The sequence below is a fragment of the Hemicordylus capensis genome, chromosome 2 (assembly GCF_027244095.1).
Source record: "Hemicordylus capensis ecotype Gifberg chromosome 2, rHemCap1.1.pri, whole genome shotgun sequence".
Lineage (NCBI taxonomy): Eukaryota > Metazoa > Chordata > Lepidosauria > Squamata > Cordylidae > Hemicordylus > Hemicordylus capensis.
The window spans coordinates 361,126,395-361,146,233 of record NC_069658.1 but is presented as its reverse complement, the minus strand read 5'-3'; the positions used below and the strand labels follow the sequence as shown (position 1 = coordinate 361,146,233).

The window sequence follows — 19,839 nt, the reverse complement described above, 5'->3', positions numbered from 1 at the left end:
CCCACCCACTTTCAGACCACATGTGATTGTTTCTCAGAAGTACCCATATTTCTGGTTCTGAAGACACTCGGTGAATAGGCTAAACAACTGAATAGGCTGATGCATTAGGTGTGCATGTCAAAAGCACAAATCCCTCCGAAGAAGAAGAAGAAGAAGAAGAAGAAGAAGAAGAAGAAGAAGAAGAAGAAGAAGAAGAAGAAGAAGACAGAAGTTTCTAAATTGGGTTGATAACATTTCTGTAATTATTCTGAGGTGTAACCATGCTTTTTACTATTTACTATTTACTAATTTTTATATTTATATTTATGCTATTATTATGGGTTGCTTCCTTTTATCCTCACAACAACCCTGTGAGGTGGTTTAAGCACTGGCTCAAGACCTCCCAGTGAGCTTCATGGCTCTGTGGGAATCCTGGTCTCCCCACTCTAACCACTACAGCACACTAGCTCAAAATGTAGAGTGCAGTCGTTCCTAGACTGCACACTCACTAGAGAGCAAGTTCCATTGAACTTACTTCTGAGTAAGCACGCGTGCAGCGCGACCCTATGCATCTTTCCTTGGAAGTAAACGGTGTTCAGTGAAGCTTACTCCCGAGTAAGTGTGCACCGGATTGCAGCCTTAGGCTCCTTTCGTAAACCTTCAGAATCCTTATTCAAAAGCAACTCAGGCAACTCCTTCTCACACGCGCCGCTTCGAAAGAACCTGAACACGCAGCTAGGCGATCTTTGCCGTGGTCCCCACCTGCTGAGCCGGCCCGGTTCCCCCCACCCCGACTGGCCAGATGCTGACAGCTCGAAACTCAGTACTGTACACAGACATAACAAGGACCAAGGGAGGCGAAAAAACGGGCTTTGAAGCCGGGAGCAGAGACAGCGAGCGCTTGTAAAGCAGCAACTCTCATCCTTAGAAGGCTGTGATGTTTTTCATTCCTTTTCTTTCCCCGCCCCCCACAGTGTCTGGAGATAAATGCACAGATATTACCTATAATTAAGCCTCCTTTCAACCGGCTTCGGCTCCTGCGTTGCTGCTGGAAGCGGGGTGGGGAGGAGAGAGAGAGAGATTCGGAATTGACTAACACTCTTGTGGAGATTGCAGTCACGGGATATGAGCATTTAGTCAATTTCATCCCTCTAGCTTTGCAATGAGATTCTCATTTCTGAAGAGAGGGCGGAAATGGATCACTTTAAAAAGATGGAATTTTACATATGCTGCTATTATTGCTATTATGACTGTACCCCAGCTCCTGCCAAATTTTAGATCAGGACACATACATCTACGGCCAAAGATCTATTTCTTTCTGCGTGCAGGCAGTTGTGATAAACAATTGTGATTGCTGCGCACAGAAAGAGAGCACAGACTGAATGGACGAACACATAGCATTGCAGCTCTATGAGTCTGCGTTCTGAGTGTAGATTCGCTTTTGGTAAAGAGCGACATTTTTTGTAGTAATAATAATCCCGTCGTTATTCCGGGCATGAAAATGTGAAAAGGCACAACAAATGTTCTGATAACGCACCATGTCCTTACCATTTAACCTTGAACTGTGGGCAAAAGAGGGCCTTTGGATCTTGCTGAGAATTTCCTCGTCCCACCCTCCTCGCCGCTGAAATATGAAATAATACCAAATGTCTTAGAATAGTAAGTGGTTGTCCCCATGCATGAGGGCCAGGGGACCATCCAAAATATATTTATTTGGAAAGTTCCCCCGTCAGAAATAGCAGAACGTCTGGTAGTGTGTTCAGAACTGGGGGTTAGGCGTTATACTTCGAGAAAACACAATCCTTGCGTAGATTTTGCTGCATAACTATGAACTGGGAGACGTAGAGGAAAGGGAGAGGAGAGGAGAAGGAGGAGAGAGTGGGGTGGGGGGGATGAGGCAAAGTATTGGACCCATAAACCGGTGCAACTTATCTCGGGCAAAATAGCTGGAGATAAGCTAGTAGTGCTTCTTAGATCCATGTCTGATGGGAGTGGGGTATACTCCACAATGGGGTTCCTTCTTCGCAGTCCCATCCTGAGCCTGTTTACCCGTATTCGGCTTTCTCCCAAATCAATATGTCTAGGGGGCTTGTCGTTCTGTTTCTTGCACCTTCTCGACCTTCTCTTGCTTTTAAACCAGCAACCACACTCGGGCCCAGCACTTCCGAGGAATCAGAAGTAACCGGTTGGCTGCATTCGCCTTGGAAGGGGCGTTGGCATTCTTTCCTTATTAAGTATATTTCCTAACAGTAATAGAATAATTATTACGACCATCAGCTATGTTCTCCTTTAAAGCATCGGAGGAAAAGACTGATAAGAGTCCTCATGGACTGCCTGCCGATCGGCTCTCTAGCAGCCTGCTCCTCCTCGGGGACAAGAGCCGGGGAAGGTAAGATGAGTGGGCCAGGCAGCAGACTGCTGCTGCTGCTGCTACCGCTGCTGCCCTGGGGTGGGGGTAAGGATGAAGGTTGCGGGGCGGGGCTGCCTGGGACGGGCCGCCGCTTCTGCTCTCTCTGGAGCCGGTCAAACTGCACAGCCACTTCCCCCAGGAGTTTCTCTTTCATCTCCCCGCTGCTGGCGCCTGCAAACAGCCTCAGTTTGTCTGCAGCGTCTCTCCCTCCTCTCTCGCTCTCTCTCCCTCTTCTTCACCCCTCCTTCTTCTGACCGCAGAATCTCAGGAGCGGGAGGGGGGGCGCATAGTTCCCAGCTGGTGCCACATGGACCAAAGAGGGTCGCGAGACGGGCGGGAGAGGGAGGGGGTAGAAGCTCCGTGAGACTCCTGGGGCTTGTGGTGGGAACGGTGAAGACAGGTCGTCCTCGCCAAGAGGAAGAGCTGCTGCATCAAAAACTGCTGGGGAGAGTTCCTCGTGGAATTGTCCCCGAGTGTCCGAGGTAGACCTGACCTCTCACACTGGCAATCCTAGAGAACAGCAAACGGTCACTCAGGTGTGCGCACACAGTCATATTGGAACTACCATCCGCGTCGTCACACAGACGCGGAAAATAGGAAAATATCATGCAGACGCACGCATGGATGCACACTTGCGTCCGCCCCCGCCGCCATCCGCGGAGTATCACCTGGATTTCTGAGATCTTTTTCTAGACCGGCTGGTATCACTGGAAGCTTCCCAAGGCGGACGCAGCGCAGGACCTTCATGGCCTCTGCTAGGATCCTGTAGTCATTCCGAAAGACTAGAGAGTATACCAAACAGACAAGGCAACACACCCGGGTTAAGGCAGCACCTAATTTACCGAATGGTTTGGGGTATAAATAGACTCCAAGGCTCTTCGTGGCAAGGTGGGAAGTGTCAAGAGAAAGAAAAACAGAGGCAGCAGTCGGGGCGACCAAGCCTAGTTGTCTGGCTCGCCTCTAATAGTTTTTATTTCGGGGACAGAGATGGTGGAAGCCTTTCGATCTCAGCAACTGCTGACAGTATCTTTGTTTCCTAGAAAACAAACGCGGGCTGGTCAGCGGGACTCTGTGCTGTTTCTTGGCGATTCTGTCCCTCGCCTGGAAAGTGCGGCTGGTTACACAATCAGCGGCTGGTTACACAGTCAGACACAAAGCTGCCCCAGATGCTAGACGAGCGTGTTCTTCGCCGTCTCGGTGCCTTCAGCCCAGCTAGGCTGTGAATCGGGTGGCAGGCTGTGGCAAGGCGGTCAGGTTAGCAGTCCGAGCCTATTCGTCCTGGCTTTGAAATTAGGGTACTCCCAGTGTTGATTCACAGAGCGCCACTAATAAGACTTCCCGCTGAGCTGTTCAGTCTGGGATTGTCAGACTTTGTTCACCCACGCTTTATGGGGGTTCGCACGACGTCTTCGTCTATCTGTTGTCCATCTGTATTTTTCCGCACTTAAATCGGCACATTTATTAGCCAGAACAGTTCTTAAAAATAAAATAAAAAACCTTCGCAAACAATTCTCCAACCCCCCTCCTCCCAAACACCCCCCCCAGCGGTGCAGTTGTACAATGACGGCACGTGTGAACACCTGATAGCGCCACTCTTCCCTCTTTTCTGAGAGGCGGAAGCCCAGATAGGACATAATGGAAATATGAGGGGCAATGGATGGAGGGCCAGTCTACTGCGTCTTCAAAACTTTCCCTATCTCCTGCAGTCTGGAAGTAATCTTGCAGTTCCAAGCGTGGCCGCAAGTGGAAGAGCACGGACTGGCTGGCATTGCAAGGAGCACGTCTGGAAGTGCGTTGAGCTTGAGTTTATTTCAAAATGCCGAGCTTGGGGCTGCAGTCGCAAAGGCAGAAACCTTGTGTGAACCCAAAGTTCAAGCCAACTGGCCATTTTCAGATTTGCAGATCTAGCCAGCATCGAATCGATTCCAGCATCGAATCATTCCTGTAGAATAATGGCCACGGATCTCTGTAGTGCTCGGTTGCTGTAGATACACGTACACTTAACCTGGGAATGCATCCCACCTCAGATAAACCAAAGGTGGGGGCGGGGGAATAAATCGCTACTAGAGCAAACCCGTCTAGGACCGGCCTGATGCGAAACAGTTGTGCCACTAGACGGGCAGCACGATCCATCGCCCAGTTAAGTCTAAACTTTGCGCTTCAAATCCATGCCGCTGCGGGAGACTCTGGATCCATTGATCTTCGCATTATTTAACTTCCCAGCAAAGGAACCAAGCTGTGGTTTTAAGGCCGAAATCCCAAGCAGGCTTCCTCGGGAACATGGCCCATCTAACTCACTAGGACTTGCATAAGTTCGAGTTGCACCGCACCTCAAAGGGATGCATTTTTAAAATAAATGTAGAGAATTACATCAAAACTCTCCAGTGATAATGTAAGAGCCCCTGAAATCAAAGGGGCTTTTATTTTTAGGCAATGTGGCGGACTTATTTTTAGGGCGGAGTACCAAGGGGCTAAAAACCAGTGCTAGGAACTGGGAGCAAAAAGCAAATGGCTCCTAATACAAACCGCAAGTCCCTCCACATTCTACTCAACCCCTCCTCCCAGTTTTACCCAAGCCCAAGTCATATTCCCCTTCGCAGCTTTCTAAAACAGTGGCTAGCTAGCGGGGCAGCCACAGAAGGAAAGGGGAGACTGGTCTCCTCTGCCTCCTGCCCTCCTCTGTAATTCCAGCAAAGTTCCCAACCAAGTATTTTTGGACTCATCCTGGCCAGAAATCGCACAGTATATACGAGTGAGAAAAGAATATGAGCAAGGGATGTGCATGAAGAAAGCGGGGCGGGAGGATGCTAGAGGTAGGCGAAGGGATTCAGTGCGAAGACACTGAAGGCAGCCAACCTTCCCAGTTCTGTACACCACCAGGTCACTGTGACCCATCCCCAAGCCCGGTCCTATTCTTCGCGGCTAGAAAAGTTGCATTGATCCGGTGTAATTATCTGCAGCCCTTCGGCCAAGCGGCACTAGCGCTTCATTGTTCCCTGTTTACACACATTGTTTCCATATTTGCATCAATTCTCATTTACCTGTCATTAAGGCGAGGTGGCGGATTGGGGTACAGACTCGCTGCTAGCCCAAGATCCAGTCCTTTTCAGAGGTAGACCTTTGAACAAGTCACCAGACAATGGGTTCGGTTTTTTAATCTCTCCCAGACCCACTTTCTGCCCATTTTGCAACTTGTGGTTTCAGGACATGCTATAGATTAAATGCGAGACTTACTAGAGTGCCTCTCCTAAAAAAAAAAGTGTGTGTGTGTGGGCGGGGGAGCTAGCATTAATTTTCTCAATAGTCTTTTCTTCAGGGCCCAGCCATTCCTCCAGGAAGGCCTTTGGGAAGTCATCCGAAACATGGAGCCATGCGAAAGGGGTCCTGAAAACATGACGAAGGCCTCTGTATGTGGCCTATATAATGAAAGGAGAGGGACACGGCGCCGCGTGCAGTGCTTACCCTGGGTGCATTTGGCAGGCCATCCTTGTTTAAACGTGTAACGGCCGAGGGAAAGGCTGGGGGACTCTGAGCTTGTAAACATATCCCATTGAAAGAAAGTGCATGTGTATTTAGGACCAGCATGCCCGCTTGCCTAATGTGGCATCTTGCAGTCGGATCTCCTCATACATGTTTACTCGCCAACTCAGTCCGGTTGAGCTCAACGCGAAGTAAGGCCAAGAGCATAGGATTGCAGCCTTAGTATTCGTCTTGAACCTGGAAGTCCTGCGCGTTTCCGTGCAAGGCCCTTTAAGACCCCTAAAGATGCAGCCTATGGAAATCGATGGGAATGTTGTCCTGGCCTCGCCAAGGGGTGGATTGCACCCCAAAGAACACCCCGTTCCCCCCTCCCCTCTCCAGGAGAAGCTACAGCTTCCGACGGTGGGTGGGAACGGATCCAGTCACAGCAAGGAGGAGCGGCTGTCTCCAATAGCCCAAGCCGACAAAAGGGAGCGAAAGGCTTCCAGAAGCCCTGGATGCTGCTCAAAGAAAAGTCTTCTTCTGAACAGTAATCCTCGGTGCCTGGCCTAAGGCAGCAAATTAATTTGTACCTGCCGTATTGATGATCAAGCCAGGAAAGAAGATGAGAAGGAGCAGCGCCGGATCAGGAGAAGATGCGGCTGGAGTTTGCAGTCACCTGCACGTGCTATCGGGACTCGGGACTCCACACCACTGAATTCTGAGTAAAGACGGGTAGAATCGGGCCGTCAGGTCAAGAAAGACTCCCATCTGTCTCCCTGGAAGGGGTGGGGAGGGCTGTACAAAACGGCAGGATAAGCAGAGTTCGGTTAAACAGGAGCCCAGGAACACGCCGAGGCTGTAATCCCCCAAACGAGGCAGTAACCCAGTGGAGTTTGCTGCCGAGTAAAAACAGGGCTACACTGATAGCAAGTTCCAGACCCTTCTTACCAGAGTCCCTCAGTAGTACTTCTAAGCAGTAAGAGGCCGGCAACATGTACGGACATTGGAAAGAGGCACTTCACAGTGTCAGCTCTACAGAAAAGCTGAGAAGCTTCATAGAGGCCTTTCAGGGACCAGCCCAATATCTGCCGTGCTTTCCCCACCTTGAAGAATATAGGAAGGATCACGTCCGTTTACACACCGATGCTCAGAATAGAAACCACTTGGAACTTGCACATAAACGTTATTGATATAAAAGGAACTTAAGTCCCCATAAGTATTTTAGAAGGAGAGTATTAACTAGCAGATCTACATTTATCCCAATGTCACGCAGTGTTCACGGGGTGTAATTCTGTCTTGGGCTTCTGTTTCCTACTTTAAAATAAAATAAAATAAAATAAAATAAAATAAAAGGAAGTCGTTTTTCAACCCGTATGTGTTAATAACAACAATAGTTATCAACAGGTCCTTAAATAGCTATCATTACAAGATTAAATTAATTGCGAAGCAAAAATGATTTGCTTCTCTCGGAGTGGTAATTGTAATTAAAATTAAGACACCTTGTTCGCGTTAATGGCAGGCAGTGGAAAAGTGGGACGACGTTGTCATCCTCCAGGCTCTTTGATGCGCTGGCAAATAAAGGAGTGCAGACTCAGGCTCCTGGCTTATTAAAAATGCATCTGTTTGTCATCAAGGGTTAGGCGCCCGCAATTCATGATAGCAACATCATCATTTAAAAGAAAATGAATGAAGCAGCCTCTCTCCCAAGTGCATTTAATTTGTTCACTTACATATGACTTTGCAGCTGAAGACAGAGGGCAACCAGGCAGGAATCCCCCCGTACTGTTAACACGATGTAGCCCAAGCCTTGTTTAGAGATGTTATGAAGAACAGGTTATGACACTTGATTAAATCCCAAAGGTCGTTTGCAGGTGCGCCCCACCCCCACACCTTATAGCCATGCCCTGGAATAAAGAACGGAGGTGCTGATCGTGTGGAAAGGCCCTGTCTGGAAAATGGCGTGTCTTTTAGGTCTAAGAAGTCCAGTGGATCTGTCTCACTCTTAACTAAGAAGTGCACCCTTCCTGCGTTCATTCCTTTTCCAAGAGGCTGCAGTGTTCTAGAATTAAAAACCGTGCTTCAGTATTAGGGTGCATCCTATTAAAAAATAAATAAAAAGCATTTTTATTTATTATCATTGGTAATCTCACCCCCACTAACCAGGAAGTGAAACGTGAAATCTCATGTATCATCCTTCCTATGGTTCACCAGCAGCATTCACTGCTGTTGGCAGTCGGATAACCCTTCTTGGCCGCCAATAGGTTTGCGAATCCTTACAACATAAGGATCCGCGAATCTATTGGTAACAGGCCCCTAAGGCTCCATTTGGGAATCGTACTTGAGTGTTGTCAAGGAGAACTGCTAGCTGGCAGATTTTACGCTTAGAAAGCAGGAGCTTTCAAACGTATGAGCAGAAGGAAGGGGGGAAATCTGCACTCTCAGAGTTTCCTCTTCATGTCATCGTCCTAATTACTCCAGCGACTTTCCTGTTTAGGCAGCAGAGTTGGAGCACTGGAAAGCTCCCTAATAACACAGCTCCGTTTGCTGCCCATGTCATTAACTTCTAATTTATTTAAAAGGGGGAAAAAAATCTATGCTCATACCCGCTTAGAGCCAATCACATGAGTCATCGCCTTACGTCACCGTCACCGTCAGCTCCCATTGGCTGCGCCGCGCTTACTCAACTTCCCAAAGGAGGAAACAGCCAGAAGTCTCCCAAAAAAGGGGAGGAAAAAAAGTTGCTCGGCTGTTGGGGCTGATGTGAGCGGAGCTGGTGCGTCCTGGAGCGCTTAAGCGAGAGATTGATTGAGTGGTCTGGAGTGAAAGAAGAAGGAGGCGGTCGCGGTGGTGGGACTCCGGGCGGCACCTCTCTGGACAGGGATCCTTGCGAGGTTGCGCCGCGATGGCTTCTCCTTCCAAGGCGAAGGAGGTTCTCTCCTCCTCGGACGAAGAGGGCCCCGCCGCTGGGGCTGAGGATCACCACAAAGTCAAGGTCTCCAGTTTGCCTTTCAGTGTGGAAGCGCTCATGTCTGACAAAAAGCCCCCCAGAGAGGTGAGCGCAGGAGGCATCGAAGCGGCTGGCTTGGGCACCTCCAGGAACCTGCTCTTGCCCGCTCACGTCTCCCGGGAAGCTCCCAGCCCCGGGGGACTTACAAAAACCTTCGAGACTTCGTCGGTTAAATCCGAGAATTCCGAGGATGGCACTGCGTGGATGCCAGAGGCCGGCAGATACTCCCCTCCCCCAAGTGAGTATTGGTCCTGGAGATCGGGGTCGGTCGGGCAAGCGGGCGCGGAGAGTCCCGTCTGAGGCTGCTCTGCGGGGAGGCGAGGCGCCGCCAAATGAATGGGGAGTGCGGGGAGGGAGGACAAAGCGAAAGGCGCTCCCGCAGCTCTAGAGGAACCAGCCGCCCGCCCTCCGCGCCCCTGTTGGAGCTCCCCAAAGAGCCGCCGGTGCTGCCCCGAGTTGAGTCCGGAGGAGGAGGGAAGGGAAGGCTTGAGTCGGGTCGTGCAACGGCAGGGACCCGGACAGGCCGTTTTCCGGACGAGCTCGCGAAAAACTGAGGCAGATTGAAAAGGAAAAAACACAAACCGCGACTCCAGGCAAACAAGGATCATGTCCTGTTAATAGCTTGGCGCGGTATTGTGGCCGCAGCCTTAAGCGCCCCCAGCCCCCGCTTTTGCTTGCATGTGATTTAGCTAATAGTCGCAAAAACAAACTTGCCGCATTGCCGGCGCGATCTCTTCCAAAGTGGCCGCAAGCGGTGCGCGGAACTGTCCAAATATTCGCCAACAGCCAGGCGTCAATGACTTCGGGGGTTCCAACCTGCCTAGACCCGTTTCCCAAGCCCCAGTGACCCCCGCTCCCTTCAGCCCATATTAATCATGCCTCCTTTCCGCTCTAATCGGCAGGAGGGATATGATCGGGTGTTTCCATGTCTAGTTATTTAGGGTGATGGATCCCAGTCAAATCGGACCTTTGTCCTTTGGCGAGCCTGTTTCTCTGCTTTTCCAGCTCCCGTGTGAGCAGAACTCTCCCCTCATTCCTCTATGTTTGCTGGTTCTTTCTTGTTAGGAAGTTGGAAAAAGAATCGCAGGCTTCCCCACTCGGGGAATAGGTGATCATTCTTGTAATCGCCCTCTGTTGCCTGCTCTTGTGCACCTGTAACCGAAGATTGCCTCGAGGCTTCCAGGCGCACCTCAAATTGTATTTATTTACTCTAACTGCGCGCCGGTATAAAAGGAGCCCGCTGTGGGGCCTCCAAAAGCCGTCCAGGAGCAGAAAAAACAAATAGAATGGGGAAGGATCGAAACGGTTTCTTAAATCATTAGCTGAGAATTTCTCCCTTCACTTCAACTGGGCAGAGAGTTGCCCGACTGATATGTTAAGCTTCAGGGAGAAAATCGACGGCTCCCTCCAGCCCTCCTCCTGTTCTGCCCGTCGTCGCCCAAGCGTTCTGCTCTTTTTCTCACAGGCTTTCAGCAGACCCCGTTGCGCACCAAAGATCTTGCCGCAACTAGAACACCCGTCCTTGGGCTATATTTCAGTAGTAATGGTGGATTTTCCAAAGTCTGTTTCATCATGTCTGGATTTCCACACTCGCGTTTCAAGAAGCGATTTTCTAAAAGGACTTCTTTTACTATTCAGTCTTTTAGCTTGGAGCTTTGACTTATCATGTTCTACAATTTTCTCCACAAGCTTCTGGCATCCTTCTCTCGTTTCCGTTGTGCCAATATACCATCATACATCTACCTGACTTTTATTACAATTTTCTCCAGACCAGGTTAAAAAAAAATGAAGAAAAAATCCATTACAGATGTTACCATGCTAACCTATTGCAGCAGTAGCAACAGAATCTGGTTGCTTTTTAAAGGGCCTGGTGACAAAGACTGTGGCAACAGTGGGAAACTTCCCAGTAAGACAGCTCTGTTTCCTACCCATGTATGTTGTAACATTTTGGGTGGCACAAACTTCCATGGGTCAGAAAGCCCACAGCATCTGAAGTACTTGATGAAGTAGCCTCTGATGCTCAAAGCTTCTGCCCTCCACTTTTTTTTTTTTAGTATTTAAGTTGCCCCAGGTGAGTTGTTTTTAATGGAACTTACTTCTAAGTAAATACTAAATAAATAAATAGTAATTTATACCCTGATTCTAAGCAGAGGTAGGATCAGAGTATAAATTACTATTTTTCTGACATATACAAAATGCTTTTCCATAAAGCAACAGTTGCCATGAACAATATATGGCAATATCTATTCCTATCTCTTGATTTTCCACACTATTCCCATTGAAGTCCCCATATAGGCAACCAAGGCCTAGCTTCCTCCCTGCCCTCACCCCAGATATCCGCTTGCCTTACCACCTGGTCCTATGCACATTTACTCAGAAATGGGTCCCACTGATTTCAAGAGGATGGGATTTATTCCCAAAATAAGTGGGCATAGGACTGACCATATTTCCATAGCCAGTAAAAGCCTCCAGTAATGCTATATCTGAACAGCAGAATAAGACATACTGGCAGAGGCGTAACAAGGCTGGAGTGGGCCCAGAGACAAAATTTAAAATGGGCCCCTCGCTGATGCACACACACAATTCACAATATACAGTCATGTGACTTGCCTCATGTGACTTGCCTCTGGGGGGCCCCTCGAGGCATGGGGGCCCCCAAGCAGCCGCCTCCCCTTGCCTAATGGTAGTTACGCCCCTGCATACTGGCCAGTTTCCCTAAGCCATCAAAACTTCTGGCAATGCTATATCTGAACAACATTATAGGCTTCCTCTTGTGTCTGTGTGTCTTGTTTTACCAGCAATACCTAACTACCTGCTGGGATTCCAGCATATGGATTTCTTTATAGCTTTCTACAGAATTCACTCTTATCTGTGGCCATTTCACTTGTGTTTGGGTTTCAGGAACTGACTGGTTAAGAAAACACCAACTGAGAGAACTTCATCTTAGACAGTTTTTACTTGAAAGCAACAGTTTCCCCTGATTTCAATGGAACTTCCAAGAAAATGTGCTTCCAAATGAAGTGAGGGCAAGGGGGAACCAGAATTGTGGCGTTTTAAACTCAGAGTCTATACAAAGCACTCACTCTAAGGATTCTTAAAACCTACCTACAGCTTTTTAGGTCTGGTTGGCTCTCAAACATTTTCCTTTTGCCTGTGAAGAAAAATGCTTTCTCAACCTAGAGTGCATCTTCCCTGGAAAAGAAAATAGCTTGTCTTAAAAATAAAACTCCAGAAAATGAAGAGGATTTTTTAAAACACATAAATAAATATTAAATTGTAGTATAAACTATGGGGGATGCCACTTCAAAATTATATAGCCAGCAAATTGTAAAAACAACTGTATGACTGTCATTTTTAAGTCATTGTACTATGAAGAGCAGATATCTTATTTCAAATCAGTTTGAAAGAGAAATAGATTAAAGTTCATAGTATACAGACTGCCTGCTTGATTAGCTCATCAACATAATAACATCCATGTTTTGCCATGCCAAGTAGTATTATGGTTTTTGAAACCAATGTTATGCTATAGTGGTTCATGGAGGCCCTTCTTCGTAGTTTCCTTCACTTGAAGCACGACCTCCCCAAATACTCTCATGTTATACCATTGCTCTCTGTATTGCCAAACAGAATGCATTTAGACTGTCCTCTTGTACTTTATATTTTGATAGGAAAATAAAAGGACCCCTCTTGATTCAGGCTACAGCTGTACACACACTTACTTAGGTGTGATCCCATTAAATTCAACGGGACTTACTTCCAAGCAGCAATTCGGGCCTGTGCTTTTGAAGATTTGTCATCTTAAAGGACTCTTAATGGGACACAGACATTTGTTCCCATGAAAATATGAAACTGAATTCCAGTAAAGTAACCTTCTATGTTCTGTAAGAGGCCTTGATGATACTGTACTGTGCTGTTTGCTAAAATGTAATTCATTGTATGCAGACAGGGTTTGTTGTTTTTTTGCGCAAATTCTTGCCTAGACCATAGAAACTATTTAGAATATACAGTCCTCAAATAGAGGAAGTATCAGATATTAAACTGATAAGAACAGATTGACTTTTATTAGAGAATGATACTTGCTCTTAGCCAAAAGGCCAAGAAATCTGTGTATTTGATAAAGGCTCACAATAAACTGAACTATATAGAATAGTTATTAACAAATCATCCCGTGCTTTGCTTTACTTGGGGAGAACTGGGGGAGACTGAAAACTTACCTTAACATATTCTAGCCCCTTCATACTTTATCCAAAGTACATATTTAATTTCCAAATCTATGCTTTGAATCTTGAAAAATACCAGAAAAGATGGGTATGAAAAAATACGGCTTCTTCTAAACAGTTGACATGACAACACGAACATTGATTCTGAAATGTGCCACATATTTAACTCTGATAGGTTTAAGTTTTAATCTTATCCTAGACAACAGTTTCCTTTGAAACCAACCTTTCAAACAAAACTCTTCTGTAAATGAATTGTCTTGTGATCTCCTTAACCTTGTGGTCTTCAACATATACTTTTAGAAAACCCCTGTGACTACAGTGAATACCTTCTTTCCATGTTAAATATATTCAGGATTTTTATGTTAGCAATTCCTTTTTGCCCTCACATCATCAGAGCATTGCTGAATCCTGGAAGAAGTCCTACTGAAATGTAAATTGTGCTAAAGAAAGTTGAGGCGATTACTATGCAAATTGCAGGCTTTGGGTCATAATGGAACAAGATATGAAACAAATTCCGCATCTTATATTAGCTGCAGATGTTTTGTAGCTGTATATTTTTAAAGATCAGCACGTGTCATAAAATTACATGTTGAATCAGGATGTCTCTCTCTTTCTCTCCCCTTTTCTTTTTGTTGCTGGCTGGGAATATACTCTAAACTAAATTGTGGGGAGGGGTGTGTGACAGTCAGCTCTTTGCTCACAGATCACACAAGCCCCACCATTGATTTCAATAAAAGCTTTTGCAGTGAACAAAGACAAAAACTTTTTTATCAGACCCTACTGCAGTGTCTTCAGGCAAAGAAAGCGCAGACTAAAATTTTTGATCAAAGATGTCATTCACAGTGGATCAATCATGGCAAGTGGTGGCTGGGGATGCATTTATTTATATGAGCCTTTAAAAACAACAACCACCATTTAGCTGCTACCAATAACTCATTCCTTTAGTAATGTATTCCATGCTAATATTTCTGCTTCAGTAATGACCTGTCTAAATCCTTGTTTCCCTATGTCTTACTAGGAGGCACACATGCATAGCATATTATGATCCTGGTCTCCCAATCAGCAACTTTCAGAAGTTCTATACTTTTGTAGCTTCCAGGGTGGATTGCTCTGCTAGTCTGTAGCAGCAAAAAGCAACAGTCTTGTGTGGCACCTTCAAGCGGAGTTAGTCTTTAAGGTGCCACAAGACTCCCTGTGTTAATGTTTGTAGGCTCTCTCACTGAGAAGTACTACAGGGAACTGTTGCAGAAAAGGAAGATGAACAGCTGTTGGCAACAGACTAGTCTTCGTAGATGGCTTGCAGTGCTGCTCTAGGCAAAAGCCAGGAAGAATTGTGCTCTCCATGGTGTCTTGTAGAGTGATATGGAAATGCAGGTATATGTAGCCATGTGCCATATTATTTCAGAAGCATTGTGGCCAATGTCTTCGCCATTCTGACTCTAAAAAAACCCCCCAAAACATCCCTTCACACATTGGATATTATAATTGTGGCCAAACTGATATCTAAAATTCAGTATACATATCAGCATATCATGGTTTGTTCAATCCTCCATTTGCCTGCTTTAAATCTCTGTATCCTTTATAGAATTTGGATTCCTGCTAGTGTAAGGAATGAGCAGTAGCAGAAGTAATAATAACCCATTTGAAAGGGATTCAGTACTTACTTGTAGCCTGTAGGGTCCTCAGTTGGGGTACAATGGTATTCTGTAGCAACTTCACACACTGTTTTCTAGCTGTATATCCAAGATGTGGATATACAGTGTATGTTTGAAAGTGTGGGTGAAACTGGAATTGTACAGGTGTGCTCCTCAGGAGGCCATGATTAGTTGCAACTCCCTGTAAAGTGTACACTTGGTGACAATCCAAGGTTTGCTTTTGTGTAATGTATGAAACAGCAATCAGTTGGAAACATGGAGCTAGTTGTTTCCATTTGAGTACCAAAGGCAAAGTAAACCCTTATTAGATTTGCCAAGATGTTAAACATTGCAGATCAAATGCTGTAACTTCAGTAAATTATATTGGTGACATGAAAAATAATACAGAAAAAGATACCAGACTGGATGGGCCATTGCTTTTATCCAGTGTGAGATTTCTTAGAGTGGGAAGACATGTCTTCACCTATCAGTATGTTTTTGCTAAAATCCAGACTTTAAAGATCTGTGTTAAGAATTGAGGCCATGATTGCAAGCAGTAGTAATGCATTATTCCCTTCCTCCATTTTAAAAATGCAGGCCTTCATATCATCTGAATTTACTGTGTTCTGCTTTTCTTCATATGCCTTCACATAAACATAACCCCATGTATTCTCCCTAATCCAAACCTCTTATCTTAGTGTTTTGATGTCCCACTGTGTGTGTGAGATACGCCAGATTTAGCAAAAAAATCTTGGGCAAAACGGCGCCATGCTACTTTCCCCATCCATACACTCCTCTTCTCCATAATTTGATTAATATTAGTCATTTCTTATTCTTAATATTTTGAAACCATTATGATCCCATCTTCTTCACGAATACTTTTTTACTCGGCTGCTTTCCTCGGATTTGGCAGCTCTCATTTTCTTCTCCAATAACTGATCTTTGTTTTTATTTCCAGGACACCTGAGTCCCACAGCCTGCACACTGAGAAAACACAAGACAAACCGGAAACCTCGAACACCTTTTACCACCTCCCAGCTGTTGGCTTTAGAGCGCAAATTCCGTCAGAAGCAATACCTCTCGATTGCTGAAAGGGCTGAGTTTTCCAGCTCGCTGAACCTCACAGAGACCCAGGTCAAAATCTGGTTCCAGAACCGGAGAGCCAAGGCAAAGAGACTGCAGGAAGCAGAGCTGGAGAAGTTAAAAATGGCAGCCAAGCCCATGTTGCCTTCTGGGTTCAGCCTCCCTTTCCCCATCAACTCCCCCCTCCAGGCAGCCTCGCTCTATGGAACAACGTATCCCTTTCACAGACCTGTGCTTCCCATCCCACCTGTAGGACTCTATGCTACTCCTGTTGGATATAGCATGTACCACTTATCATAAGAAGATCATCAAGCAAAGCAGCAATGCAATAGACTTCCTGGTGGATCTTGCCCAGTCCCAAGAGTGCAGTACAAAACCAGTAGTGGTCATTTTCCTGCATGTTTGTATGTGCCTTATCGAGTATATAGGAGTTTGAAAGCAAAGCAGAGCCTGTATTCTGCAGCTTGGGGAACCAGCTAGTTGTGATCTCAACTCTCAGAATCTGATCCTGAAAGAAAGGTTTTTTTTGAACATACATGCTTAAACTAATATAGTTTGTTTATACTGCACATGGGGGTGAGGAATCAATCATTAAATCAAGAATTTCACACACACACACACACACACACACACACACACACACACACACACACGTTCCCAGTGGCTATCAAGTCATGGGATTTTTAAAAGTGGGAACAGAACATTGTTTAAAATGAAAAGGTGGCATCCTGATCCTATGCATGTTTACTCATAAGTAAGTCTCACTGTATGCAATGGTGGTTACTCCTAATTGAGTGCATGTAGGTAGGAATACCGCCTTTAGTTTGTTGTTTGACTGGGTGGGGGAATATACTTGAGTTCAGTTTATAAAGGAATAAACCCAAAATAAAACTAAAGTAATAGCCAAACTGGGCCAGTTTCTACATTTCCCCATGGATCTTACACAACAACCACTCCGGTTGTTAAAACTGAAGTGTAAGCAGTTTACCGGTTCAGAATGCAAAACAGAGAACTAGCTGGACCTTGGTCTGATCCAGTAAGGTGATTCTGGGATTCTTTGAATACAGTTGTTTAAAATGGCAATCCTGAAATACTTGCTGTAGAATCGTTCCATGGAAATAACTGGGATTGACCCAAAGGAAGTAGTGTAAGGATTTCTATGCAAAGGACTGATGCCAATAATAATTTCCCAATCCTTAGCTAGAAGTGGATTCTTGTTCATAAGCATCACATAAGGAGTGGGGGGGGGGGGGTATGCAATGGCGAAGGAGGGCCGAAAGGTTTGAAAGAGTTGTGTCTTGAATTGATTCCATTCGTCCTTGTTTGCTGAATAATTGCCACTTAAGTCCATGGACACTTGGCTTTTTGATGATATCAGGAAAAAATATGATAGAGGTATGAAGTGTAACTTCAGAGGTGTGTGTGTATTTGTCCACTGTGTGTGTGTGCGTGCGCGTGTGCGTGCAGAGTTACTATCAAAACCATGTTGCAGAGTTGTTTTATTGCAATAGTCTGTGCTTTAACCATTATTAGCTTGTAAAAAGGAATTATGCTTAAACATTTCCTGAAACACCCATCGATCCAGAAAACCAAACAAGCCTATAGAACCAGATAGTGCCACCCACTCTAAAGATGGGGCTACCCACCCTTTCTTTTCATTTGTGCATGGAGGGGAGAGGGAGAGTGCTGGTTTAGCATCCTTGGTACTATATAACCCATTTTTATTACTCTAATTATTTTATGATTATTACTATTGCTAAATTTTGTGGTAAAATGTCAATAGAGGATGCAGATTGCTGAAGACAGGACTTTTCCGGGATGTATTTCTGGCATGTTATAAAAAGAATCGGAGCCACAAGATTCACCCCCCCCCTTCCCTCACCCTGCTACAGGCTGTGTTGTTGTGAACCCTGACCATTAGCTCCATTCTACCCTTTTACACCCAGCATATTAAAATCCCTTTGAAAGGGACGCCTTGTACAATTTTATATATTTTATTGAAGATTTATTATTTCTTATCTGTTTTATTTAGAATTAAATTAAAAAACCTTGTTTAATTGTGTGTGGGTTTGTCAGTGCTTGGGTTTTTTTAAAAAAAAGTCTAATGCCATTTCTGCTGTTTCTGGGTCAAGATCAAAGAAATACTCAGTTATGATAATTCAGGCTTTCTTTATGTTAATACATCTCCATTCTCCTTAAACTTCAGTCAGAAAGAAAATAAAACCAGTGGCCAAGAGGCAATGTAGAAACTGCAGATCATGCAAGTTGGCCTCTTGGTTTTGAATTTAACATCCCTTTTAATAATCTTGCTTTGACACTTTGCAAACAAAGTGATTTTCATTCATAAGTGACTTTGGTAACATTACTAATTGTTTCCACCAGTGGGTAAGTAGCATCTCTGGATGGAGCGAGTCACAAGGAAACCTCTGGTTCCCTTAAAACTTGCGGCAGAGCTGACTTGCAGTTATCCCCTGTGCTGCCCTGTCCTGCTGTGCTCGCTTACTCCAAAACAAAGTAAATCCTGTTGAGTTGGATGGGATTAACTCGAAATTTAAGTGAGCACATGAGATTGCTGTCCTCACCAGATAAATGTTAGGGAAGAGTTCCTTAAAATAATGAGGGCTATACTACTGCTACCACTACTATTGGAAACAACATTATTTTTAAAAACACACATTTGTACCAGTCACCCGGCTTAAAAGCCCGGACTATTCTCCAGGTAGTCCAGCAGTAATAGTACTGGGTGGCTGACCCTTGGCAGCTTGAAGCTGACGAGTTAGCTTCGGAGGCGGGGTACTGTCAAGCCAATACTTGCCCGTGATAGTTCTGACTTCCCCAAGCTCGGCTCTGTTGACGCTTTTATGCACCCGTGCTGTTTGTGAATGTTGCCTGGAGCTTTGTCCTTGTCCTTAATTAGGGAGTGATTTTTGCATTCCCAACTGGTGACGAGCTCCGTTGAAACAATTTACTTTTTCTTACAGGATGGGGTGGGACTCTTCGAGTTAGCCCATTTATCATCTGACCTTGTTTTAACTTTCTGGGGCAGAGGTGCCTTTTGATGGAAGCCCCTTCTTAGTCTGAAAAGTGCATCACGCGTTGAAGTTGTGGGACCTTTACAATAGAACACACTGCTCCGTTTTGTCCTAATCAGAACTTTCCACTGCTTTAGGGAAGCGAAGCTCCACTGAAATACATTGAAGAGAGAGAATCTTGGGTTTTAAAGCCAACATTGTTCTGAAATACCTAATCTCACTTAAGAGGGAAAGGGATGGGAGATGAAAAGGAGTCCAGTCCAAAGACGCTCCTACCAGCGTGGTTGTGCTGTCAAATCGGTGTCGACTCCTGGAAAGATTGTTTCGTTGAGTCAGTGTCGACTCCTGGCGACCACAGAGTCATGTGGTAGAATATAGGAGGGGTTTGCCATTGCCTCCTCCCGCGCAGTTTGAGATGATGCCTTTCAGCACCTTCCTATATTGCTGCTGCCCGATTTCGGAGTTTCCCATATTCTGGGAAACACACCAGCGGGGATTCGAGCCAACAGCCTCCTGCTCGCTAGGCAGGTTGTTACATAGTATTTTACAGCCCGATCCCCTGCACGTATTAACGCAGAAGCTGCTATGAGAGCATAGGAGTGTGCAGTCCTAAAGTGTTCAAAGCCACTGAGTGTAGGCAGATATTGTCCATGCTCTTTGCAGCAGCCCTGTAAGATAGGTTAATATCTCCGAATTGCAGATGCAGGGGGCAGAGGCTAAAAGAAGGTGGCTTGCTGGAGGTGAGTTCCTGGCAGAGGCAAGATTCGAACTCGGATTTGTGGGATTTTATTTGGTGAGGGCCTCGAGTCCTTGGTGTCGGAGCCTCAAGCCACTTACTCTAGAAGAGCAGTCTGATTGGGTGAACCTGCTCTGGAGTAAGGCTGCCACTTTGAGAGAGAGATTCGGTTATGGGAGATATGTCACCTACTGCATTTCTCCCTGCCACGCAACACAGTCCGAGCAGGACAATGTCCCCCATAGCCTAAGAAGCGCCCACAAAAGCCAAAGCCTT

General features: G+C 45.8%; 1 protein-coding gene and 1 pseudogene across 1 annotated transcript; one reads left to right on the top strand and one right to left on the bottom strand.

Moving 5' to 3' along the window:
• Positions 1-8,488: 8,488 nt before the first annotated feature.
• MSX2 (msh homeobox 2) lies at positions 8,489-17,852 on the top strand. The gene is made up of 2 exons (XM_053298132.1): positions 8,489-9,096; positions 15,671-17,852. The coding sequence occupies exons 1-2, from the start codon at positions 8,754-8,756 to the stop codon at positions 16,093-16,095; spliced, it is 768 nt and encodes a 255-aa protein (XP_053154107.1). The 5' UTR covers positions 8,489-8,753; the 3' UTR covers positions 16,096-17,852.
• Positions 12,801-12,965, bottom strand: LOC128348356 (uncharacterized; annotated as a pseudogene).
• Positions 17,853-19,839: the final 1,987 nt, after the last annotated feature.

Coding starts and splice junctions, on each gene's coding strand:
- MSX2 (XM_053298132.1), top strand. CDS start 8,754: ATGGCTTCTCCTTCCAAGGCGAAGGAGGTTCTCTCCTCCTCGGACGAA. Junction 9,097..15,670: donor CAGATACTCCCCTCCCCCAA/GTGAGTATTGGT, acceptor TTTTATTTCCAG/GACACCTGAGTCCCACAGCC.